The sequence below is a fragment of the Pleurodeles waltl genome, chromosome 10 (genome assembly GCF_031143425.1).
Source record: "Pleurodeles waltl isolate 20211129_DDA chromosome 10, aPleWal1.hap1.20221129, whole genome shotgun sequence".
NCBI classification, from domain to species: Eukaryota; Metazoa; Chordata; class Amphibia; order Caudata; family Salamandridae; genus Pleurodeles; species Pleurodeles waltl.
This window is the reverse complement of record NC_090449.1, coordinates 857673910-857701152: the sequence shown is the minus strand read 5'-3', so window position 1 is coordinate 857701152 and position 27243 is coordinate 857673910. Positions and strand designations below refer to the sequence as shown.

Below are 27243 nucleotides of genomic sequence, written 5' to 3'. Positions count from 1 at the left end.
CTATCACTACATAGTCACTGCCAATTCACATAAAAAGATCCTGCCTAAGAAAGGCTCTATGCTTACAAGCCTTTAAGATATATCCAAATAGGAGACTCTATTTACTCAGAAGGTTTCATTATAAATGCACTCCTTTTTGTAACAAGCCTGCTGTTTGGTGGATTGCTCTGGCATTTACCATAGGGAAATGGCCTTAGTTATTGGCTTCTGCAAATCAAAAATAACTTCCACAAAGAATGTATCCATTCACTACAAATGTTGTGCGTCATCATCTGGGAAGCATCTGGTCACAAAAATCAGTGGGCTTTGACAAACAAACACGATCTAGAAGAAAGAATGGGTCAGGTTTAAGGAAAGTGGCACTGCACTCCGTGTCCAATCTGGGTTTAATCCATTGTTATTTTGCCTGCCACATCACCCGTTTGGATCCAGCCATATGCAAATCAGTCTTGACCCTGCCCCTCATTGGAACAGTCCAGCCCAGGCTTCCAGGCCCTCCCTAGACAGAACAAAAAATCCTGTGACCTGTTTCAGTATATCATCCTCTAGCTTGAATCCAGTAGCGCAGAGAGCAAGGAATTCATGCCTGGGCATACCCTGGCCACTTAGGGTGAACATAGCAACAATACAAAATAAAATGATGGACTTTTCAAACACTCATCCCCAGTCACAGATCTGCATGGCGAGTAAAAGAACAATGGATTTAACTCAGATCTGTGACTGGGGGTGAGTGTTTGAACAGTTTCAGCACACCATCCATCATCCTTTTGTAATGCTAAGGGTATGCCCAGACATGGGTCCCTTGCTCACTGGATTCAAACTAGCCTGGCTGATGAGGGTTGATACCCCAACCTATCCCACAATGCTTGTTTCTGGTCCAGGGAGAGCCTGGCCTGGCAGTTCGGGTTGGACTGTTCCCATAGGGTGCAGGATCAAGACTCTGATTTGCATATGGCTGGGTCCAAACTGGGGTGCCATGGTAAGTAAAACAACAATGGATTTAACCCAGAATTGTGACGCGGGTACGTGTTAAAAGTTTCAGTACTCCATCCTTCATCCTTTTGTGTTGCTAGACTAGTATTGGCCTAACATTATTTTTGAAGATCTCATTACAGGCATCAATTTCGTGGATAATAATACCTGGGCTTTCATGTGTTAGGTAGTGATAAAGGTTTTATCACTTGCACGGTGCACAATAGACGGAAACATGTCCCTTCCATAATTGCAGCAGTCATGTGGTCGCAAGGTAATGAGCTTTGGAAAATCATTGAACAAATACTCCTGAAAACATATAAGGAGAAGTGTCTTGAAGTTGCGAGTAAATATAAATACCTGGGTATACCAACCTACACAGCTTTTACATAAAGATCATTAGAAATAACGATATGCGTGGCACAAACAATTTTGAGAGGATTAATGAAGTTTAGTAATAATATATAACAAATATCACTGCAGCTTTTAGTCCTTACCTACAAGGTCAAAGTCATTCCCTATTTAAAGTATGAAGCCTCTGTTTGGGACAGGACTTGATGAATAGAGAGAACTGAAGTTTATTTGCTAATACTGGTCCTAGAGCTGAGAAAGGGCATTCCCATTCAGACAATATGTCTGGAATTTATGAGTTGTTCTGTTAAAGCAACAGCTATTTAGTACATTGATATTTCTCTTCTTTGATTTAATAACTTTCCTACTCAGCTAAAATCTCATGGTTGCAGAATGCCCCTTATTGGCCTGATAACCTTCAGAGGAAGATTTTAAGATTATTTATTTTAATTAAATCACATCTTAAGAGAATACAAAAACAAGTTAATCTAGGTTGATGAAGATGAGAATGATCTCCAAAGTAAAAGTACACATTATTTAAGGGTTCTGCCTACTAATGTATTGGCTGAACATTGTACATTCCTAGTGAATGCAGAACTAAGAAGAACATTCATGCTGTTCCACATGAATGAACTCCCACTTCTTGAGTTAATAAGGAATTGGATTGGAATATCCAAGAAGAATCCCTGGTTCCAAAGGTGTAATAAAGAACTACAATCTCATTTAGTTTTATTACATTGTGAAAAGCAAGAAAGAGTGAAGCTATATATTCTTACTGATGCCTGATATCATTTACTCGTTATGGTTGGAAAGTGTGAGAACCATTATCCGTAAGGTATCCACAGCTTGGTTTACTGTCTGAAATCTAATGAAAATTATAAAGATATATTTTCATGTAACTAAATACTGTTTGGCAATGTTTTACATTTTGTTCTCTATACCTAAAGCAATATGTATTTAGTTTAGTAAGTACTTAATCGTGATATAGGTAAGCAAAATATTACTAACTTTGTGTATATTTCTGTCACTGACAGGTGAAATCCCCCATTACATTCAGGACATTTTAATGCTCAAGCAGCATTCCTTGAGAAACTACTGTTTAACTTGAGCCACCATTATCATGTCTTCATACAATGTAAATACTTTCCACACTAATCAGTCCTTGTGCTGCAAATCAGAGAGGCTGGCAAGTGGGATACTCTATTTAAAGTTCATTAAGACCCAGAAGTGGCAACTAAGGTGGATCGTTGTAGGGAGGCTCAGCAATTAACATAAGTGTGTCTGCAAGTCTACTGTTAAAAATGTCACTTGCTGAAGCACACCGACAGCCAGAGGAACACACACTGATAAAGCTAATAATCCTTGCCATATTCAGAGTGCACCTCTGAATATTTTTCAAAGCTATTGCAAATAATAAGTGATGTAAGGGGTCCTATTTGCAAATATGGATTAATGATGTTGAGAGCACACAGGTGTGTTGCTGAGAAGATGGTATGGGAGAGGAGCATCAAGATAACAGTACAGTGAGTGGCTGAAAGGAAGCACAGAATTTCTAAAATTAAACTCTGTCCAAATAAAAAAGAGTTGCATTGTAAATAAATGTAGTTTACCTCCAAGTATAATAGACACATTATAGATTTAGATTTATTTATCAACTGTGGTCTGAACAAGTAATGAAAACAAAATGCCAAATTATGTGTAGATTGCAGCATTCATGATGACAAAAATACATGCAAAGACTTTGCATTTTCAGAAGAAAGATAAAAATAAAAAATACAAATGCACTTACATTTGTGTCCTGTATTTAACTACTCCTTAACACTGGTAAGAAAATGCACAGACGCACAGGAGTTGCTTGATACGTTTTTCATTTAAACATCTACCATAATGTGTTTCAGCTGCTTACCACAGGGTTAATCACATACAGGAGTGCCATTTTAGATTAGTATATACAAACTTATTAAAAGTACACACATTCTTCCTGATTTATTGAACTAAAAGAAAATACTGTTAAAAAACATATATCCATTTTAACATTTAGAAATATGTGATGTGCTCATAAATATTACTGTGCAATGTAAAACCATGTTTGCTGGTGTCCTGATTTGGGATATTTTAGGCAAGACAACATTGCTTGTTATAACAGCTTTAATCTCAGGCAATAATTGACTTCTTTGAAATCATATAGCTTCCCATTTCTGCCTAGTTATATCAGATAGTTCATATTGTATGCAAACCATTATGCCCCCTATTTGGGTTCTGTTATGGTTTTTAGGGCATGTGTATAGTTTTCACTTATCTCAGTATTCTATTATTGTTGCTGTAGTTAGGATTCCATGCCTGGCAGCTGCTTCTTGGCTGGCTGGCACAGATCACACTCAAGCAGATTGTCTCATTAAATGTTATTTTCCACCTTATCACTGGTGCCTACGGAGATCGTCACTTCAATTTGGCGACAATAGCCAGCCAGTTCACCCGCTAGGTGATTTATAAACCCACAGATGCACTTGTTTGCTTTGCTTTTAATGGGTTGTTTTTGGTCAGATGGGCACACTTCACACTTCCAGATAAGGGGATCACTAAAACAGGCTCCCTGCTCAACTGAGAGTCTGATCATCATTTTAATTTATATTTGGATTCGTTTTGTAAGTCTCATCAGGCAGTTTGGATGCAAGCGATCGACTCATGGCTTGTGTGCATTGTGCAGCTGCCACCACGTGCTGTTATTTGAGCCGCTTTCTCGGCCGATCATGAAGCCTGCCAAAGGCTTTCTGAAAGAAAGCTATGCATGATACATTCCTCACGCTCAACTCATCCACATAATAAAACCATTTATGAAGAGCAAGATATTTTTACAGTATCATCTTGAGGGTGTTGGCACTTTCATGTTCTGGTCCTTTCTCAGGATATGCTGCAGTTTTTGGACTCTCTCAAACCTAAGTCTCCACAGTGTAAAATGAAAGACTATCAGGGCCGCTGAGTTAAAGAAACAAGGATTCATTTTGTGTTAAAAAGGAGCTCAGTCAAACAAACAGAAAAAAGACTCATCTTTGGATGAAAAAAGTTCAGACCTACGTTTCTTCTCCATGGAATCTTCTGTTATTATTGTGCCTACTCCATTTCTAGCACAGCAAGGTAGTCCATTCATACCACAGGAGGACTGGATTGGCGTGTTTGACAATTACTTAATTGCTTTAGATGATCAGGTTTAGACCTGAGAGAAAGAAAGCTTTGTTGTTAAGTGCACTAGGAAAGGAGGGCCAACATATTTGTAAGATTTTGCCTGAGTCACTTGATCATACTGGAAAAAACTATGCAAAGCAACATTTATATTGGAGTGCAGATTTGCCAAGTAAATTAATGTAGCAATGACACAATACAAATTCTACACACAACTGCAAGGACTTGGAGAATCCATTGATGAACTTGTATCAAGATTATGTGAATTATCTGTGAACAGTCAATTTGATAGTATGACTGTAGAACTTATTTGTGAGCAATTAATTATTCAGTCTAAGATTAGGAAAATTCAAGAGAGATTATGTGTGGCTAAAAACCCAACCTCAAAAGATGCTATTGAGATTGCAAAAAATAGTAGAGGAGTCGGAATTCTGTATGAGATATATTAGTAAAAAGGAGGCTGCAAGTGATTACAGTGAGATGACTTAAACAGATAATGTTATGAAGCATTACAATGATGTATCTGTAGTGCTTATAAGTACCAATAAGTCTCAGAAAGGGGGTAGTTAGAAAGAGTTACATACATTATGTCAAAGGCGTGGTAGCAGTTTTCATGGGGCAGACTCACAATCTTGATTTGTTATCAACAAGAAGTGCAGGAAGTGTGGGTATAAGGGGTATTTTGCAGGTATTTGCAGGGAGAGTAACAGAGCAAAGTTGGCAGTCACTGGGGAATTGAGTGATGGGAAACTTTCCAATTGCAGTTTAAATGGTAGTGATAAGGGAAGGTGTAGAAGTTTCACCTTCACATGAAAGGTAGGAAAATTGAACTTATGGATAATTCAGGGTCGATGTACACAATTGTACCCAAGAGCATATTTGTAACAGAATGGTAGAATTGTCTCCTAAGGATATCTCTCCAGGGGTAGCAAGGAGAGAAAACAGATACTTTAAGGGTACTTACTTATCACCATAAAGTTCATGTCTAGAGAAGTGGAGGGCAAAGTGTTTGTTGTAACTAAAGGAACATTGATACTTAGTTAGATGCATCCGTACAACTTACATTTTGTCATCAATCCACAAGCTCTCAATTAAGTAATGGTGATTATGAGGCGAGCATTGAGGACATACTCAGAGGAGTAAAGAATGTGTTAAGAAACAGTTGGGTCAATTGGAAGGCTATGTACATAAAATTGTTGTTAAGTCTGGAGCCATCCCTAATTAACACAAACTGAGGAGAGCTTCAGTGAAAGTCAGAGGGGAAGTCAAGCAAATGTTGGAAGAAATGGTCAGAGGTGGTATTATTAAATGTATTGAAGCTGCTAGTTGGGTGTCACTAGTAGTAATAACTGAAAAGGACAGTGGGTGTTTGAGATATTGTGTTGACTTGAGGAGTGTTAACCAAAACATTGTCTCAAACAGCTTTCTTTTGCCAAACATTAATGAATTGGTTCTACTGTTGAACAAGGCTACATTGATAGGGATGCAGTATTAGTCACAAAGCATGAGGGTGCTGTTGCATTGATAGATGAAGTTGAACATTCTGATAGTGGTGCTTTTACTTTTGATGAATTTGGAAAAAACTGATGAAGAGTGATGTGCTTACAGGGATGGTAACATGATAATTGAGAGTGGTCAGAGAGAAAGTGCTGTGACTCCTTCCTTAAAACCTTTTATCAAAGTTCTAGAAGAACTGTCATTCTGACATCAAAAAGTTATTATGACGAATGATAAATGTATTCCTCCTGAGAAGTAGAGAAGAAGAACCATAGTACTTGCCCACGAAGGGCATTTGGGGCAAACACTGTCTAAGAAGAGAGTAAAAAGAAAATCTTTGGTGGTCTGGTGTGGATGAGCATATCACTAAATGTGTGGAGAGTTGTGTGAACTGTAAGGAGAGTGATAAAGAGGTTGAAGAATGGTGTACAAACTAAGATGGGTCACATTCAAGATCCAGTTAGGTCGTGGTGTAGCGCCTGTATAGACTTTATTGGACAACCAGCAAGTGTGAAATTGAGTTAAGGTTTGCCTTAGTCATGGTGGATGTATATTCTAAGTGGTTGATTGTCAGGTTTTTGAAGGAGATGAGTACCAAGGCCCATATTTATACTTTTTTAGCGCCACATTTGCAAAATCTTTTAATGCAAAAGCGGCACAAACTTGCAAAATACAATTGCGCTAAAAAGGTATAAATATGGGCCTAAATCTATTATTTGTGTTTTGGAAGATGTATTTAAGGAGGAGGGTTTTCCACATGTGCCTATTACGGCCCATGGAGCACACCTTACTTCAGGTGGCACAAGATCTTTCTTAGATAATTGTGGCATTAGGGATCACTGCACAGCTCTGTGTAATACCCAAATCAATAGTATTGCTTAAAGGGCTAATCGGCTTGTCAAATGGACAATTTAGATGGCAGTACAGAGTAATCAAGAAGTGTCTATGTTGGTTAATGAAATAGAATGAGCACATTGCCCAAATGAAAATTAAATGACCAGAATTTTCCTTTTGAGATTATGAGAGGAAGGAAACCTGAAACGAAGCTGGTGCCAGCATGGCTAAAGTTTTTTGATTGAGAAGGTAGTTACTAGGGAGGACGGGTGGAGACTGGGTGATCTATTGAAGTAGGGGATTTGGTAAAGGTTGAGGATGGACAATTTACTGCAAGTATATATACATTTTGTGGCCTATAAAAGAAAGAGGCCCATAAATGGTATGTAGTTTCAGAGAATGGTAAAAAATGGAACAGAAGAAGGATAGCTTTATATCAGAAGGGTCATGAATGTGTAGAAGGGTTAGGTGAGGAAGGATGTAGCAGTTTCATATTGATGGAAGAATAAGATTTGAGGCAAGAGAGAAGAAATGGAGAGAGCTTGGTGAATAGAGTGGTTGATGGTTTGAGAACCAGAAGCGAAGATGACAGTCGGGATGTAGGGTTGAACAGGACACGGAGACTGTGCAAATCACTTGTGTATTTGGGGCATAATATTCAAGGATAATGTTTTTTAGCCCACCTTATTATTAATATCATTTTCAATGTTTATGTTTTTTGGATTGTTGGGAGTTCATTTTTGTAAAGAAAGGAGGGAAATATGTTGTGCCTTTAAACGTGTACAGTTGTTGATTCTTTCATTGTTCTGTTATAGCCTTAGAGCCCACTGTATCAGTTATACCGGCCATTAAAGGCCCATTACATCGTTAGGGGACCTTTATGGGCAAGTATAGCCCACTATGGCAGGCTCCAGGGCTATTAGAACATTCCACCCCTGGGGTCAAGATGTTCTAATTACTCAAATGAAGGCCTCACAGAGCCCGCGGGGGCTAAAATCTCCTCGGGCTCCAATAGGCCTTTGTTCACAGCAACAGTTGTGAACAACAACATTGAAACATTGGAGCTCTGGGCTTCTACCAGCCATTAGAAGCCCAGAGCACTCCATTGTTTTCAGTGGAGCTCCCAACATTCCAATGTTCTAATATTGTTTTTGTAGTTAGGATTGCATGCCTGGCAGTTGCTTCCTGGCTGGCTGGCAGAGTCCAGCTGAAGCAGGTTGCCCCATAAAATGTTATTTTCAACACTATCACTGGTGCCCATGCAGTCTGTCAATTCAAGTACCATGCATTTGCTGTAGTTTGTTTACTTTAAATTGCACAATTCTGTATAACATTATTGTCATCCTTGTTCAGGATGAGAGACGTGCAGCTCTCTACTAATGGCTCTGTTTAAAATGTCTAAATCCAGTATAGCCTGAGAGGGCATACCTATCGCTACAATGTCACCAGTTTTCATCCATTACATCACAACATTGATTTTTAACATCATCATATTACTAAGTCCAAATGTCTTGAATCAAGATAAACAGCATTAGGGAAGGCTCTGTTTTGCATGACTGTATTTTTCCTTTTGAAAAAAAGTTGTGTAATTTTAGCAAGAATAGGAGCAATCCTGTACAGCCACAATCCTTTTCAGATTCAGCAGCTCACATTATAGAAATGGCTCCCATATCAGAGAGCATAGGAAATTATGTTTGCCTTGTCCTTATATCGTATAGCGTCTGAAATGTATAAGCAATAGAGAAGAGAGGAAGAGGAAATTCTGCTACCGCTAAAATGGTATTATAAGTAAATTGAATAGCACTCTTGAAATCCGCACATGCAAGGATACACCATATAAGATGGGTTTAATCAGCTCACAACCAGACCAGGGGCCTTATCCGATGTTCAGTTTTAATGCAAAGGTGCCAAAGTGGACTATGCTCATGTTTGTAATAAAATCACTTTGTCTTCAGCACATACATTAACAGACTCATTCCAAGTCAAATCAAGTGTGAAAGGTTTGTGCTGTCAATATGACAGTAAATTTAAGTGATTTACACATGGAAATAGAAAAACAGCACCACTGCGTGGCAGACTGTTATAAATAAGTATTGGTGTTTACAAATAAGTGCCGGTGCTGGGCACTGGCAAACAAAGGCACAAATTAAGAACTTGCGTGCATTGTATTTTTCTCATGTTTTTATACAGACTGAACTCGACCCAAAGGTATTGGAGCGGTTTCCATGAGTACGAGTTACATTACACAAGGTCACATTCATTTTTTTTAACTTGGGGAGATCAGGGGCCTGATTTATAGTTTGTCACAACAGTAACAGATATCATATCTGCCGAAATTTTAAAGATATAATGGGATTTAGATTTTGGCAGATGGGATATCCATCACCATTCTGATGGTGTAACCCATCCACAAAACTCTAAATCAGGCCCTAAGTGATTTGCCCAGAAACACAAGATGTTGAGACCGCAACCTGGTTTTCTGGTTCCAAAGTTGGCAGGTGTAGTGTACTGAAGTACAAAAGTAATGTATTGAGTGCCCAACAATGTCCAAGGCATGCTGACCATGCACACTGCCACTCACAAATACCTTAGAAGGAGGAGAGATGTTCCATTAACACCAAAAGATAATAGCAGATATAGTAAGATATCATTTGCTCACATGAAAATACATGTTTGAACTGCTCTCTTAAGAGGTTAAGATTACTTAGTGATGGGTTAAAGCACTAATGTAATGGAGCTGACTATGGGAGGCGCAGACTCACAAAGTACAGTTGAACATGCTTTCAAACATGTTACTATAAGCACTGTTTTCTGTATGGTACCAGGGACCTAAACACAGAGGATCTGCATCACAGAAAACTGTAAACATACATGAATTTACAATAAATAAACTGTTGCTTTCTCAGACAGTCCTTAATTTAAATGGCTGCCATAAAATTAATTTAGCATTTTAGTCATCATGTGTTTCAGGTTTTGAGATCTTACACACAATGAATCTCCTGCTTTCTTTTTAAATGGAAACCAGAATATATTACATTGCTAGACACTTTTCTTTAAAATGTCTACTACAATAAGAAGTTCCAGCAGTGATAGCTAAGAGCTAGCCATTCTGCTCCCTGACTGGCTTCACTTAGTTTTTAAGTGTTTAAGTATGTAGGAGACCTCTGTAAACGACGTACTATGCTTCTGAAGGTGCGCACAGTGAATATTGACCCCAAAATATCGATGGGACACAATATCAGGGGCAAAATGTTGAAAAAGATTTTGACAGAGAAGTCTAGATTTTCTATACTTAACTCTACATGTTTTTACCTACATGGCACATATATCTTCAAGGTATATAGATGTGGAATTAGGAATAGTAAATCCACACTTGCCAATAAGCAACTACTTTTCAATATTTTGTCTCTTAATATTCTGTCCTTGATATTTTTGTACCATGATATTCTGGGGGTATCGGTATTCAGTAGTACAATCTCTTTTGAAGAAAAATCAGATTCCCATACTACGTGAAAATTCTTCCTTACAGGAGAACACAGGTGCACCACACAAAATCACAGCCAAATGGTAGGAAGTGTACACAAGCTGAGGTTATGGAAGTTCGACAGCTAGGGAAGTTTACCTTATGTCTCTTCTAAAAAATCAGAAGTAATTTAAATAAAATAATTAATGGGGGGCGATGTTTGATATCCATCCCTTACATTTCATGGATACCCTTCAAAATATGCACACTTTCCTTGCTTGATGAAGAGTTTATTTTTATTCCAAGCACACAAATGTACCCTTCTTGATGAGGTTGAGCTAGGTGGTAATCAAGACATAAGAGCAAGCTGGTCATCTAAATTCAGCATTTTGTTAAACGTACAAGACCTGGCACACTTTAAATAGGCTAAATCATACAGTGATGGTGGTGACAAAGATATGCTGATTGTAGTACCATAACATGCACATGCTTCACTAAACTTGCCAAATTGTAACTATAATATACCCAAAAGCGCCTCTTTAATACTTACTTGGAACAAGGTGAAACCTATTACTAATTTAGTGGCTGGCTAATTGTAAAATGCTGTGTAACCTTCTAGGCGGGAAAGGTGGGCTAAGTTAAAATGGCTTTCTAGAATGAAAGAATCATACTTTTTTAAACAAATGTGCGGACAAATTTGGTAATGCCTGTGATCGATCTTTTAGGATGATTGTTTTATGTTTGATGTGAGGTCAGAGAAAAGTGTGGGGGTAGAGCAGTCAAACTTCTGATAAACAATTAATGTGTAATGAACTTCAATTCTTTTGTCAACTGATTTCGGAAATGTTGCACTGTAAGTTGAACACCATTCATAAAAAATAACTAATATCATTTAGGTGAGACAAGCAAACATTTTCATCAATAAAGTCAAGAAAAATGGCAGATATGTAAAATAAAGTAAACGTGGCATCTTCTTGTATTCATGACACAAAATTACCATTCACCCTAACCACATAGCCTCTCTAACACATATTCTGTAGCAAAACCAGAATATAAGTAGCAAGGGTATAAAATCCTAACAACTCATATATTAGGCTGACAAAATAAAGGTTATTGGTAGTTGTATCAACCCCCCCAGCCGACAGCTAATGTGTAAAGAAAGGTAGAAATGCAGATGGGAAGAGTGTCCAACTGATGGTCAAACTCACTCTTTTCATGACAGGAGTATATACAATCAAATTCGTATTCTCCCTGATTGAACTCCCTCCTCTGAACACTTGAATGGCAGTTGGCTGAGCCAGAATGGCCATGTCATTTGGGCCTCTGACAAAACCTGGATACCATTTTGAAGCAATCCTTTGCTATCAGAACCAACCTCTTACTTTGGTCTATAGTAATTATTTATTTTGTTGTCTCTGTGACTCCTTTCCAGTTTGTTATACTAAGAATAATTTTTCAATTAAAAAGAGAAAACATGAACCAAGGTTTTATGCCCTGAAAACTACAATGGTTGGTTTTACCATGGGCATGTGTGCCCTTTTCCTGTGGAGCTTTGTATCCTGCATAATGGGTTCAGGAGGGACACCATGTGCCTGAAAAATTAACATTATTTAAAATCAGCACAATCCACTCTCTACATGTGCAGCGGGTAATAGGTAACTTAAGAATGGTAAAGTTCTATGAAACTACCAGCTCATAAAGATCGAAGTTCATGTAATACTAAATCAACATTCTACATTTTACTCGCTAAAACGTAGCAGTTGTACCACCTTCAACCCAAGATCCTAGTCTGTTTGTTCATTTCACTTGAATGCTTCTTTGGTTGTGACTGCACTCTATGATAACTGCATGTTTGACACTCCATGAGCACTATACTCCACCTTTGCCATTGCCATTCCACAAAAAATAGGCTACCATCTGAACGCACGAGCTGCTGCTATAGACAGTTGTCAATTACATAAATTTGCTTAGCGCACCTTAATCCTATTAACGCAATCCATTCTTGATTGACATATACTCACTTGTTGCTCTCCAGCCTATCTTCTTTCCTTCTGCCTAATGACTTATAGCATGCTGTTGCCTGGAGAGACTGGCAGCAGTTTCTGTGTGCTGGACGACTGTCCATGCATGAGATGCAATGGCCGGTCATGCTCCAGCAGTGATGCACATTATGGACTGCCTTAAGAGAAGCATATGATGAAAGCTTTCTCGTGCAGTTCTAAACAAATTCACGCAATCACTTTCATACTAACAGTATGTAATTAAATTTGTGTTTAGTTTCTGATCATCTTTAGCAAGTTTTCTGTTTCACTATGTAGACCCAGATGCATCAAATGTAATGATGTATGTTTGTGTCCTAGGACTCTATCGCCTGCAAAGTCACCAACGTCATCTACTGGGTCAATTGCCTCCAGCAGAAAATACCCCTATCCAATGCCGCCCCTTCCTGATGAGGAACGAACATCTAACAGGCAAAGTGCTAAGGTATGAACACGTATATGTTAGCCTGATTGTTTAACTGGGTAGGTAAGTGACACTGTTGAGTGAATGCTCATTTGAAAAAGTAAGCTGCAGGAGAAGTCTAAGGTTGTCTTAAATACATGTCTCAAATATAGCAGGGCATATTTACCACTCAAGTTTTAGCAATTTTGGTGAGACAATTAAGTTGAGTTATTATTAATCATTGTATCACTAATGGAAGGTTGATGTAAAGCAGTCACCAATTTATAAACCATGTTCTTAATAAGGTGGGTAGACAATATTTAAAGCTGACAATTTTTAGATTTTACCTACAGCTTCAGATGTCTGTTGTCAAAAGACCTTTTGTGGACAATACTAATACTTGCAGGGGCTTTAGGTCAGCCTGTTGATGATCTTTGGATGACCTTCTTTGCAATCCCATTTGTTTCCTTAACCCGTGGCTTTCCTTCTCCTACTTCTTATGTTTGTGCCTTCCTTGGTACATCCTTTTGATTGAATGACTTGTATCCTATCACTGCTAACATTTAGCAAACTACGTTTTTCTTTTGCTTTTAGCACTCCATGGGAGTGCATGTGTTTTTGGGCTCTCTCCCCCATGTACTACTTCCTTCTTCACACCCGTGCAGCCCCACGTTTCCATGTTGGTCTTCCACCCACCAGCTGTTCATTGCTTGCCTCACTCATTCCTGTTTTACTTCATTTCCTACCCCACGCCTCCCTGTTTACTACCACCACTCATTGGTGACATTTACTTCCTACCCCATCTGTGCATGTCTGTTTTGCCAAAGTTCTCCGTCTTTATCTAGTTATTTATTTATTTGTATTTCTTAGGAGGGCTCAGCGGATGCAATTCGCTAATGGCTGCTCCTTTCTGAAAATGCACTTTCATGGACATTTTATAAATGTTTTAATGTACCATCCAAAGGCATCTGGCATCTTGGAACAGTAAATAAAAATAAAAACACAAAGGCCCATATTTATACTTTTTTAGCGCCACCTTTGCGTCATTTTTTGACGCAAAAGCGGCACAAAGTTACAAAATACAATTGTATTTTGTAACTTTGTGCCGCTTTTGCATCAAAAAGCGGCACAAATGCAGCGCTAAAAAAGTATAAATATTGGCCAAAATGTCTGCTGCATCATGATGTATAAGTGTTCAAGCATGGGTGACATGTGTGCAGGTATATGTCATCACACTGGGCCTGCTGTAGAGTTATGATGCATATGTTCGCATGTGTTATGACACACCCAAAAATAAATTTTGTAACTCAATTTCTCATCCTTTTATATGACCAGAGCTGATATAAATACCAGCAGGATCACTGCACCTCTGGAGAGCTTCATGGGTGTCCTATGTGTACAAAAACAAAGTCCAGTGCTATCACTTGGAGATCTCTCACAAGTGACAGCATACACTGAGAAAGAATGAACTATCTCTTCATAGGTAGTGGGTTCAGTGGTCTTTGACCCAGGCTTTGTCACAAATTGTCTTGTTAGGTCGAGTATTCGAGGCCTCTTGTATATACTTTAGTATATACTTCTACTATACTTCTTTGCGGGGTCTCTGCTTTTTCACTGGTTTGTTTCAGTGTCCTTAAAGAATCCTTGCTTGCTAGTGGTCAATCCTTGCTCTTTGTCCCACCTTTTCCACAGTTGTACACTCCCCTGGAGCATGGCCCTAGTACTTGTACCCTTCCACTTGTGCCATTGTAGCATGTGCTTGGGAACTACTTTTTCAGAGGCTAATAGCATTTGACCAGAGCGCTGGATGTTTCCAGTGGCTCCAGTCTGTTTTTGTTAACAGGGCTATGAATCATGTTCTTCTCAGGTTACATGTGTTGTGCATTTAAAAACCGAGGGCAAAAGTTAGAGGCTGTTTTATGTGGGCGCCTATTTCTGCCCCCTGCCTCCCTCGTGCAAAGACAATTGATTTTCTTACGCAGTGCCGATGCGTAGAGAAAATCGCTACCAGTACAATATTCATTCCGCCAATTAAAAATGCCCGCCGCACGTCATGCGCGATGACATAATTTACGTCATGACGCGGCCGTCTGTTTTCTGCAATTGCACACGTCCGGCACAGCATTGAAAGTGTTCTAGTTTAATTTAAGCATAACATTGCTCGTTTTCAAACTGCAACTCGAGCAATTTGGTAAGTTTAAGACGCTGCTTATATAATGTTTTGCAATGACTGGCATCCAAAATGGGAGTTACAATTTATCACAGCGTACACAAGTCCCATTTTTAAAGGGGACCGGGTTCTAGCATGCCTTTTTCTATAGAGTCGTTCATGGAGGCGATTGTGTTAACTTTTTGAGTAAACAACTGACATTTGTTTTTATCTCGCTGGCATTGTTACTGGCTTAGCTTTTTATGTGCATGCTGTGGCATATCTGCACTATTTAAGTTCGGCTTGCACTCTTTACCCATATACCCCTATTGGCTAAATGCAGTGTTCAGGGGTGACTGCCCTATCCATTGATGAGTTGAATAGGAGGAACTTGCTGAAGGCGTGCAAATACATGCTGAGTTGACGTTGCATTTTACCATACCGGTAGATCGGACAATGCTTAACGTCACACGTGTGTATTTTAAGCGTACTTGTTTTACATCCACGGAAGCCCGTGAGGCCTGCTCCTACACAGTGCAAGATTCAACATTTTACTTAGTAGCATAAAATATTGTTCGCGTTTACCGGGGTGCTTGAAAAATTTGTGATTTAGCGAGGAACTGTTTTTTGTTGTCCTTTTTCGTTTGTTGTATCACTCACTGCCACGCCAAGTTTTTATTTATAGTCGTCTCTCTTATGCTGACATTGTCTTACTATTTATTTTGACAATAGTGACCTTATCAAACATAAACATGAGTTTAAGGCAATGACCAACAAACACCATCCACGCCTGTGCTTCACATCAATAACTCCTAGCCGTATTTAATTCTGTTCAATGCAGGGACACTCGTACCAAATAGTATTAAAAAAAAAAAAAAAAGACAATATTTACATTTTTTGCAGCTCATAGAGGAAGCAGGTTAATGGGAGTGCTTTACTTATATGGAGGGTCACTGCAATTATGTGGCAGAGAGGACCAAATTATACCGCAGGGTTGACCAATTTATGTGGCAAGAAAATTCCGCTTATGCATTTACAACGCCAATAGCTCTACCTCAAGCAAATGCGAGACCTATTGCATTGCAAATGCTTGTTTTTATTTTGTTGAAGCTGGTATTCAGTCCACAAAGTGTTCGAGTTTTACGATATGCATAATAAACATGATGACAAAACTATATATAGATTGATTTTCAGGCTATTTCATTTTTATTTGTGTTGGTAATTTCAATAAACACCACTGGAATGTATTCATTTTTTGTCTAACAAGCTCAGCCCTATTTTCTTTGCCTTTTTCATCCCTTTATATTTGTTTAGCATTTCAAGATTAATATCAGAAGTTTCACTAACAGTTTGTTCCCTTCTCTTTATATAGCTGTGGGAGACATCCATCTAAAACCACACTTTACATACAGATGTGTCGGAAGTCTACATCTTCAACTTTTATAGGTATTTAAAAGTCATCCAGTCACTGCATATCATCCCACGAATCAAGAACAAGTTGCCAAGGAGAATGGGAAAACGGGAAGTGACTACACAGAGCATGATTTCTAGTCTTTCGCTGCTGGTTAGATAGAGACTGATTCTACGTGAACACCAATGGGTGGACAGCAGAACATTACAAAATCGATGGACTTTATTAGGCAAAGGCTACTCTGCATGCCTGATATGTGTAATGGCAAAACTACAAAGTAGTTCAACAAAGTTTAACATAGTTTCACTCCCTCCACACACAGGGAAATTCTCATTCTGGAGCACTCAAGCACTATAGACAGTTGATATCCTATGCATGAGGCTACTGCTCTTCTTTTTCCACTAGTGAGGTGGTGGACCACATAATATAAAAAAAACTAGCATGCAGAAGAATGGCATATAAGGTTTGGCTGAGGGGTCTGTTTTCTTCTGAAAGTTCAGTTACACATAGTCGTTTTACTAGTACACTTTTTTCTGAGAATAATTATTAACATGTACAAATGAACCCATTGAAAAATGTTAAGAGAGCCATGACATCTGATTGTATTTCGTTCAAAGACTCTTCAAGCTGTCGAGTTGGAAGGTGGCAAGGCTTCCATGTTGTACACTTACTCTCTACTATTTTAGCGCTTAGTTATATTATATGGAAGCTCGGTGCTGCAGTCACTATAGTGTCTCAACAGCTGATCTATGGACTGAAAAAAGTAAATAGCAGCAGGGTGAGATATGGTAAGCAAGTCTTTTGTATATGAAGATCATGACTGCTTCCATCAGCTACATGTATGGAGGACCTTGTGGTTTATCAATAAGCTTGGTTACACAATGCCAGGACACTGTTCCTTCTGGTGGTTGGAATGACGTGTTTTATAAGTTTGGTAATTCAAATGTTTATTATGTGCCTTCATTGACATTTTGTTTCAGTACTGTAGAGACTAGAGGAAATTGTCATCATATTTTTATGTTCGCAATGTTTTCTAGTGTTTTTCAAGTGGGCGAACTAGGTGAACACAATTGAATGTAACCAATGTAACATTTCCTAACTCATGATCTGTTCTTCAGTAGGAGCTCCAATGTGAAGACCTTTTATCAGTAACCCTTCAACTAAATTCAACTAAAAAGTTAATGATCAACACGAATATGTTCTTAGCTACTATGTTTTTGCGTGGGTGCTCACGAGGTGCAAAGCATTACATTGATTTACCTCTCTGGGGCAGAGCACAATAATGAACATTGCTATGCCAGTGCCTGAGCAAAGCATAGTAAATCAAGACTTTTGCCTCACTTTTAATTCACCTGTAGAGTAAGTTCAAATCGTGTAAATGATCTGGGGTTTTATTCCCCAAATGGCCATCCATCTCAAAGTTTGAATCATAACACTTAAGACCATGGAAAAAAACATGGATTTCAATCGGAGCACCTGGAGACTTGCTTTGTAAGCTTATTTTTAAATACTGGCAATATATGGTATTGATATCATTTGTGAAAATATCAAATGTTTGCCAAAATTAATGAAGGCAAAGGGGTTTTAGTGTCGAAGTCAACATTTACTGAACATTTATTGAAAAGTTCAACTGTTCAGTGAATGTTGTCACACCTTTAACATTCGAGTGTGTTTGTGACACATTTCTATGTAAACAATTTAACACAACATGATTCACTAGGTACAGATGTTGAAAGAAGAAGTGTAATTAGTATTCAAAATCTGATTCTATTAGTTGTTGTGGAATTGTGACCCCGTACTGTAAGATGGTTGTGAAACGTATTTCTTGATGTCTGCTTAATTGACACAATGATGTCTTCCATCCACAAAATGATGATGCTAAGGAAGACTAATCTGCATCTCCTGGTAACCAGAAGACCTCTTGGAATTTCAAAAGGTGGTCTGATCCCTCACTCCTCAAAAGGTGGTCTTGGGCTCCTCCCTCTAGCTACAGGAATGAAGACAATTCACTTCCACTGCCTGGAAAGCTATCCTCACCCTCATCCTGTGTCATGCTATACCAGGTGCATTTAAATAAATTCCACTTTGCTTTGGTAATTAACACTGTGAGGCAAACTATTAAGGGTACCATAAAAAGCACCTGCTCCAGCATTTGCAGAATCTTCTTTCTGATGTTTTCATTATTTTCCCTGTGAATTCTCCCATGTTGCTTTCATCATGCTGTTACTGCTTCATTGAAGCACAGGCTAAAGCACTCAACATTTACCTTTACATTTCCAACCCCTGAGTTGATCTGCAGTACAGTGCCATTGGGGAGACTGTTTGCCTGTACACAATACAGTACTAACACATGAAAATAATTATGTTCCTTTCTACAGTTTTATATCTTCAGAGTACATGCTTACTCAAAAGCCTATACTATATTCCTAAAACCCTGCATAAAGATTTTGGCTTTGACTTAAAACTTCAGGTTATTGTCTCTCTCTCTTTTTTTTTGAATAACCATCTCCTTAGTTTCCATCCTCTGCAAGCCTCCTCTCACTGAATGCAGACTACTATAGGTCATGTGCGTGTTTGCAATCATCCCCATTGTATTTCTGCACATTGCCCACACCTCCTCTCAAAGATTATGGCCTGTCCTCCTTTGAAATTCATACCCTGCAAACTAGCAACACCGTTGTCTCCTCTATCTCTACTACTAATCCTACAAACCATTGGCAAAAACTCACATAACTCACACTTTCCACTGCTATGTTAACCCACCACAGAGACACTGGAGTAAATGTTTGGAATGGTCTCCTTCAGAGTGCGACATATCCCAATATCCATCAACAACCAATAACCACTGGATTAATCACTAAGGGCCTTTTTTATGAGCCCTTTTAAAATGAGATTTATGACGCCACGCAAGCCCACCCTACATGGCTTCATAAATTTGGAGTAATGTAACGCAGTGTAAATCCCTGCATTGCATTACTCTGTGCCAGAGAGACATTTCCATGGGTGTTGCATCGGTGGACCTAAGCAACAGCCATCGATTTTGACACATTCACAGATTTACAAGAACAGGTAAACCTGGGACTGTGCCGAAAAGAAATGCCTCCCCAGGAGAGGCGTGACAAAGAGAAACACCTTTTTTCTTTGTTTATTTCTCTTTCTATGTAAAATCTCTCAGAACTGTTTCTGTGCAGGGAGGTGTCCTTTCCTGCACAAAAAATATCCTGCATGCACGGTACAAAGGTGCCTCCATTGGCGCTAGGCAGCAAAAATGACACCAGCCTAGGGGTAAAGGCAGGAATGAGGTGCATTGAAGTTCAAGTTCAAGTTTGTTTATCATGATTTGGAACTCCTAGGAGGTCCACCTAAACAATACAACATATTTAAAATAAGAAATATGCATACTCAATAAAATAAGACCTACATTACAGTCAATATTATTTACAAATAAAGTGCACCCATATATCGGTGGTCACTTAGCTGTATTACAGTACATTTCCTATACAGTGCATCAATATATAAAACGTAATAAATCCCATAAACTAAAATGCATTCTTTGTATAAAACCACCTGCACTATAAAACAATCAATATAAATTTAGAAAGGCTTTAAAAATGTAAAAATCCTAAAACAGAATATTTCATTCGGAGGGTTAAACAATAATTTGAGCTCTTCACCTGCTGAGAGTATCCTAATATTCAAAAAGAGGGGTTTCAGCCATTTTTACTTCAGTAAAAATAAAGAGGGACAAACAAATGTAACATGCTTAAGGTCCTGAACATCCGCATAACACAAATCACACATGTTCAAAGTATCAAACCATTTATAGGTTAAGTCTTTTAGTGTCAGTATGTTCAGTCTCTGCAGAATACAAAAATGCCTCACTCCATACGGAAGGTTCCAGAAAAGATAGGGATGTGTTTTTTTCGGAATCGCAGAATTAATCAAAACATAAAATCTCCTCTTTTGGCTACAAAGCTCCATACTGAACTGATAACCTTTGTGCATTGTAACCTCCTTTAAACTCCTTTTAAATTGGAGAGGCGATCGAGCCAAAGTTTAATCAGAGTCAAGCTATAACAATTGTAAGGCATAATTATAGTTGTTTAAAAACTGAGATTTCTCTCTCAGTATTCCAAAAACGTCTTCCTAAACAGGATGCCTTAGGGAAAATTCATCACTATGAAATAGGCAAAAATCCCTCTGAACCACCCATGCACAAAAGAACTCTTAATGCCAAGTTCCAGCCTTAGAGCTGCAGTAGGTGCCATGGTATTGCCGCGAGACAACCGTTTTAAGATTTGCCCTTCTGTTCTGCCTAAAAAATCCCAATCTGCTATCTTTGCACATTCTATTGCATACATCAAAGTAGCAGGGATCTCTACTTGATAAACTGACAGCAGATGAGCAAAATGTTGAAGACCGACTGCCTTATAAAATGAACTTAATCCTTGTGCTTGAGAAACGGCCTTTCCCACATAATTACATATATGTTCATGGTTGCTGAGTAAACTAGACATAATTTTCCTCAGAAAACGATAAGCCTTCACCCCCTCGAGCTTTTGATGGCTCATGCACCATAAATATTTATTCTTTTAAATATGGCACACTCCTGTCCTTTACCTGACATGCAGCACAGCAAGATGGCTTGCTGTGCTGCACTGTGTGAATATCCACATTAATATGCCCCTAACTATGGATTCTGGAACAGTGGGCTGCCCATCACAAGGTGCTTTAACAGCTCATCAGTGTTAGTATTCTCTGTATAAATATAAGTATATTACCCAATAGAGACCTTTAAGTACACTACAGTCATCATTGACTTCATGCACAACATAGATGGCCAGTTGGAAAAGTAGAACAGGACACGCTGTATGCAGACATAAAATTGTGATGGGAAAGCAGTCAAAGAACAGACTGAAGCTAAGGCTCCATGTGACAAAAACACACAAAACAAAGAACCCATTGGCCTAGTTGGACATAATTTTAAACTCTGTTTAGGATGTTGGACAAAAATGTAGTTTCTAAGACAAGGCTGCATGGGTGTAGAGAAAAGGCCTAACACTAACCATGCCTCAGCAAACGTGCAACACAGATATGGCAGAAGCCAGGGGGAGCCACTTTGCATTGCAGGACATATAAGGCAACCAGTGTAAAAACAGACAGCTGCGCAGACAACAAGCCACTGAGAGATGGTTATGGGGTGACATTGTGTGCTTTTTTTCAGAATTGACCATGTTTCAGTTGCTTGCAGCACCAGATGCATCCTCTGTCCTTTTACAGACGATGCTCTAAGTAAGTACACAAGCTTAGACTTCACACAGGTTGCTTGGGGATATATTGGTCAATTCTTTTAACAGACTTAAAGTATCCAATGCAAACTATTCAGTTAAAGATATAAGTTTATTTTGGTTTAAAGTCACAACTTGCAATTGTTACCCAAATAGTCCTAAAATATGTAACACCTTAAAAAAAGACCAAAAATAAATAGGGTTCCTACAATTTGCCTTCAGCATTAATGCACTGCTTCTTGTACAGAATTCACTTTCATTTGCTTCTACAGATCTGCAAATTGGACACTCCACTGTAAGCCTTGCAATTATAATCTCCATTCCTCTTTTTTTCCCTAGTGTAAATCTGACAAGGAGTGTCCTAAACCATTTTTAGAATTTAGTAAATAGTGATTTTTGATATGTTAGTCCCAAGATTATGAGAACAGAAATGCAGGCATGACTAGATGGAGAATAACCCTAATTGCAGCCACATAATCAAAGTGATGAAAATTACTGTAAAATGACTTTGCTGTTATGTCATCAGCATTTGTATGTTGTACATTATCTGAAAAAGCCTAATGTCCTCAACAACTGGTTTAAACATCAGTTAGTCTTTTCACATCCTACTATGTGTGGCAATTCAATACACAAAGTTTTTTATAGCTTTTGGGATTGTTGAAACATGAAGAATTCTGTAAGAAATCGGCCAAATGTGATATAGGTACATGCTGTTGACCTGTTGCAACATATCTCTTGGGAAGTATTACGTTCACACTTAAAGGGATGGACTTTCCAACTAAAACATGATGATAAAGATATAATAATTCATGGTGTAGGTTATTCTGTTATAATAGATGACTACATTACAGAAACCCCTGTTTCTCCCAAATTAATACAACTTTCTAGATACTGAGGGACCGATTCACAAAGCTTTTTCTGTGAGTACTTGTGTGTTCCTCCCGTTTTTAATGTACATTACTTCTTCATTTCCAGGCTTGATTCACAAATCATTTCTATGTGTAGTTGTGTTTTACTCAAGACATGTGACGTATTTACTCATGGAGCAAATTCATGAGTTGCACCTTACTCGTTTAATCATTCCCTAGAAATACCCAAATCTTAAAATGAGAAGTTGGACTTTCTGGAAAACTTGCCAGCAGTTCCAAAGTAACAGATGACGTATATACTGCTAGAACTAGAATGTTTCATATGTGTGAACAGCCAGAAAAGTCTTAATAGCAGCAGGGGCTGGAGAAGGCACATCTTAGTGAATGTGAATCAATCAGTTAATTTAGTTATCCTAAATATGTATTCTTCATAACTTCAGAACAATGCAGAAAAACAGTTCCACGTGAAGTACAATTCGATAAAATTGTGGTATAAGAACATAGAGCAAGGATCTTATTTAAATTATACATTTGTAAATAGTAACAGCTAATCTCCACACATCAGTCAACTTTTGATCTTAGTTCTTTGTGAATACAAAATCATTCTTTTTGTCCGCCTCCACTATGAAGTGAGCTTGCTATCACAACAATCCTGGACCTGCAAGCCTGGAGAGAACGTCTTCTTGAGAGTTAGTATTTCTGTTCCCTCTCTATATCATTAGCTTATATTGACACACAATACTTTTTTTCAACATATCTGTTTGCTACAGAGGAAATAGGTGATATAAACAGGTCACCTGTTTGTCCCTCCTAATGTCACAAGAGATTATCCACTGTATAAAGTGTCTCACCATTACTGAGTGCAAATCCACAGCCAATGTCAGCATATAGTATTTGTGTATTAAATTATACCTCCCGTTGTAGTTGTAAGAAATAAAAACGTGTTCATCTTCATACCTTTACATCTACTTTAAAGACACTATTGCCAAATGTATTCAGAACCCTTACTATGAAATGAAGATCCAGTCATATAAATGTACAGATATTTTCATTATAGAAAGTATTTAAAAATATTTTTTAATAAAACAACGTTAGACAGTCTGAAAATTTTAAATATGTGACTTACAGAATAGAAGTGTATTGTCACATTAACATTATGCATACTCAGCAGCATGCCTGCAACACAAATCACCATAAATAGCTATAAACAATTAAAATGATAGCTGGAGCAGCTTATTAAAGTTTTGGTAGGATAAAATATACCTAAAATGATTGTAGACACTATCCCATGAAAGGAAAAATACTTTTTTCACACAATGATGCAGTGGCATGGATTCTGTACTCTACATAGTCAATAATGATGATATATTTTGTGGGAAAATTGAAAGTAGCTGCTGTTTGTGAATGCTACACTATTAATTCTTTACCTGTGTTGTTTCTAAAATTATTCTTAATATTCGTCTTCAACTATATTTTTGACTCCTTCAGAGACATCAAGAGATAAGGTATTTTAGGGCTATATGCTCATATTTGTAATATGTCTCATCTCGATCTAACTTATGAGAGTATTCCCATTAGGTCAGAGCAACAATTTGAGCTTGTCAACATTAATTCCACACCAGGTACCATTGTCAGGAATGTGTCCGCCTTAAAAATGTAAGCTAACAGAGGAGTTAGCTACCCATTTCTGGGTAAAGGTTTGTGTCTTTATAATAAAGATACATTTTTGTTATCCTTACCACTGAAACAACATCACAATTTGAATTGTGGTGGGTTACTTTCTGTATTCAGAAGCATACAGAAGATGAATTTACATTAGATATGCTGTATTTGAAACAGTATTACAAATACCTTTGATGTGAATATATATACATCAGCCTTGTTTTATATAAACGATATATGTAATCTACAGCATTAAAACAACAAAACATAATCGTATACCTACCTGGATATAACGCTAATTGTATAATACAGTCTTATAAAAAAGCATTAGCAATAACTACCTTGCATAATACAATTTCCTCTGCATGCAAAATATATTGATAAAGCTCAAGCCAGCAATTTCCACAACATGATTAACCATTAGATTTGGAATTTAAAATATAGTATTCAGAGATTTGACAATAACTCTGATCCATTTGTTGATTTACAACACTTCTAGATTAGTGTTTTACATATCTCTAATATTTCTAATGCACATGATGGTTAATGTTGCAAATCATATCCCAGTTTACATTCCAACATAAAAAGGGTTAGGAAATATTTCCAAGAAAGCAATGCAAACATTGATCATCTTAGCCTGATATCAAGCCTGCTAACAGGATGGTACTGAAAAAGCTTAATTATTGGAACAGAGAGTAAATTCAGATTTTGTTTAAAATATCAACAGTTTGAAAGTATTGAACCATGACATATCACAACATGAAGGGCCCATTCCATATATATGAGCTAGACATATTGTATATGCCACACATTCAGTATTAAGAAATCAGATGGCAACTTCAGCTCAGCTGGAACACACTTTCTTGCCTCATGTGACCGCTCTCCTTCTACAGCATGTCGGTTTGCCACCATGCAAGCTGACTACAGATACTTAGGGCTTGATTTAGATATTGGCAGATGAGTTACTCCTTCACAACGGTGAGGCATATCCTGTTCTCCAATATAGGATACAATAGGATTTAGATATTGGTAGATGGGATATCCGTCATCATTGTTATAGTGTAACTCATCTGCCAATATCTAAATCAGGGCCTACGTTACTAAGTAGGAATTCACTCCACTTTTGCAAGGGAGTCTGTACTCCTGGGTGGGATGAATAAGGGCCATCTTTACATTCCTAAGGGATTGGACTTCAGACGCCATGCAAAGGCCAGTGGTGAATGCACCAGCAAATACAGTTCTTTGTGCCTTTGGCATTTGTGGGCTGAATTTGATAAGGAAGATTTAATCCTCACTGACATTCACCCATATCATCCTTGGAAGACCACCAGTTGTGTGGTCTACAAACTGCACCCTATTAAAGTAGGACCAGTGTTATATCTTATGGTTATGTACTACCAATCACAGCCCTCCTATTATTTTCCAGAATAATGCTTCCCCGTAAGGTGTGTGCCTCATTTTTGTGCCCATGGCCCAATGCAATCAGACAGCAGTTATCTACATATCCATACAATGACACTTGGGAATGTTTTGTTATTATATGATGTTTCTAGAGAGAATCAAATACTGATATTATAGGAAATTCTAGTTGCCTATAAAATATTGCTGAAAGGATTAAAAAACATTCCCATTTTAATTGCCAAAAAAAATGCTGTTTAAATATATATTAATATGCCAGTCACAGTTGCAACGTCACATAATTATGTGTGAAACTCTTTGTCCATTGCTTCAGCTTCTGATTTTCTAGTTGTGTTTTTTAAACTGTTACCTGGTCTTTATGGTCAAATACAGATTCCTGAAGCAAATCATAACAGAACAAGAGATCCTTCATGTAATATGATTTAGTAGTCAAGCCCACTTGTAAATTTCAACAACAGGAATTAATTAATACAATCAATGATATGTTCCACTTGCTAGATACAATACAGCCTCCCTTTTGTGGCATATATTTTGCCATAACTCTGTTAGACATGTCTACTGTTATTTTTTTGTCGATGGTCATCATACCACATTTAGAGAATGGTACTCAAAAAAGATGTTGCTTTTTCATGTTTCCATAAAAAGGAACATTCACACGTTTTAAATAAATTTAGAAATGTCACTTAGCACATGTGAACATTCATCTAGAATATTGCATTTTAAAAAATAGCAAATTTAGAATCCATGTGCTCATGCTAGGCAAACTAATTTTGTATATAGTATTTATGAAACACTTTACAAGATGCATTTAATGGAATACCATGCTCTCAAAGCATATACGTTCAACCACTTGTCTGATTATTTTTTAGACCATCATGCTGTTTAAGGCCTACACATGACAACACAGTTATGTAAAACAAAACATGACACCGAACTGTAGCCAATCACAGAAATGAAATGATTAATTTCCCTGTAATCGCTTTTTTTTTATTGAGAATGTTATTACTTGAATAATGTAATGGGTAAATCTGATCTTTCTGTAAATCAATATTATCTGGGTTTTTAAATACCTTGCACAATTTCATTGATGTTGTTTTACCATTGCTTTGTGAATATTTCAATGACATGCTGATGTTTTCTATATAAGTGACATATTGTAACATATCAATAAAGTTCTTTTCATTGAACATTTAAGTGTTCTGGTCATTTCCATACATTATGAAAAAACGCTTTATTTGTATACAAATATTTGGAGCACATCCTGGTTCTTTTTTAATTTTGCATTAAAAACACAAATGATGTTGAAAATGAACTAATGGGGATCATTGTTGTTGCCTCCTATTATGTTTTCCGCTCTTGATTTTTGATGCTTTTTGTGATAGGATACGGTCTTTCAACACTTCATTTCATTGTATGACGTCATATTGTGTCACTCTTATGACTGCTCATTAGTGGTGATTAGAGGTGTTAGTAGCCTTCCTTCTTCTGTCAGTTTCATACTTCTACCTCTAAATGTTACAGTGGTTCATTTTCTGTGCACTATAGTTGGCAGAAAAGCTACCCAATCCCTAAAATCAGTAACTTCAATAATGCAGATATATCATGCTAGGTCAATACAGAGTAATACAACTGCAACTTCACTAAAAGCATAGCTGAATCAAATTGAGAACATTATTATATTTGTTTTGAGTGTAATGTGGAACAAA

General features: G+C 37.7%; 1 protein-coding gene across 2 annotated transcripts in view; it reads left to right on the top strand.

The window, feature by feature from the left end:
* The window catches only part of ADAM22 (ADAM metallopeptidase domain 22), a 1118190-nt gene extending 1091466 nt beyond the window's left edge, over positions 1-26724 (top strand). For both annotated transcript variants that reach the window (XM_069211564.1, XM_069211563.1), the window contains 2 exons: positions 12658-12781; positions 16261-26724. In XM_069211564.1, the coding sequence (XP_069067665.1) occupies positions 12658-12781; positions 16261-16281 (145 nt within the window). In that variant the 3' untranslated portion in view covers positions 16282-26724. The remainder of the gene's footprint in view (positions 1-12657; positions 12782-16260) is intronic.
* Positions 26725-27243: the final 519 nt, after the last annotated feature.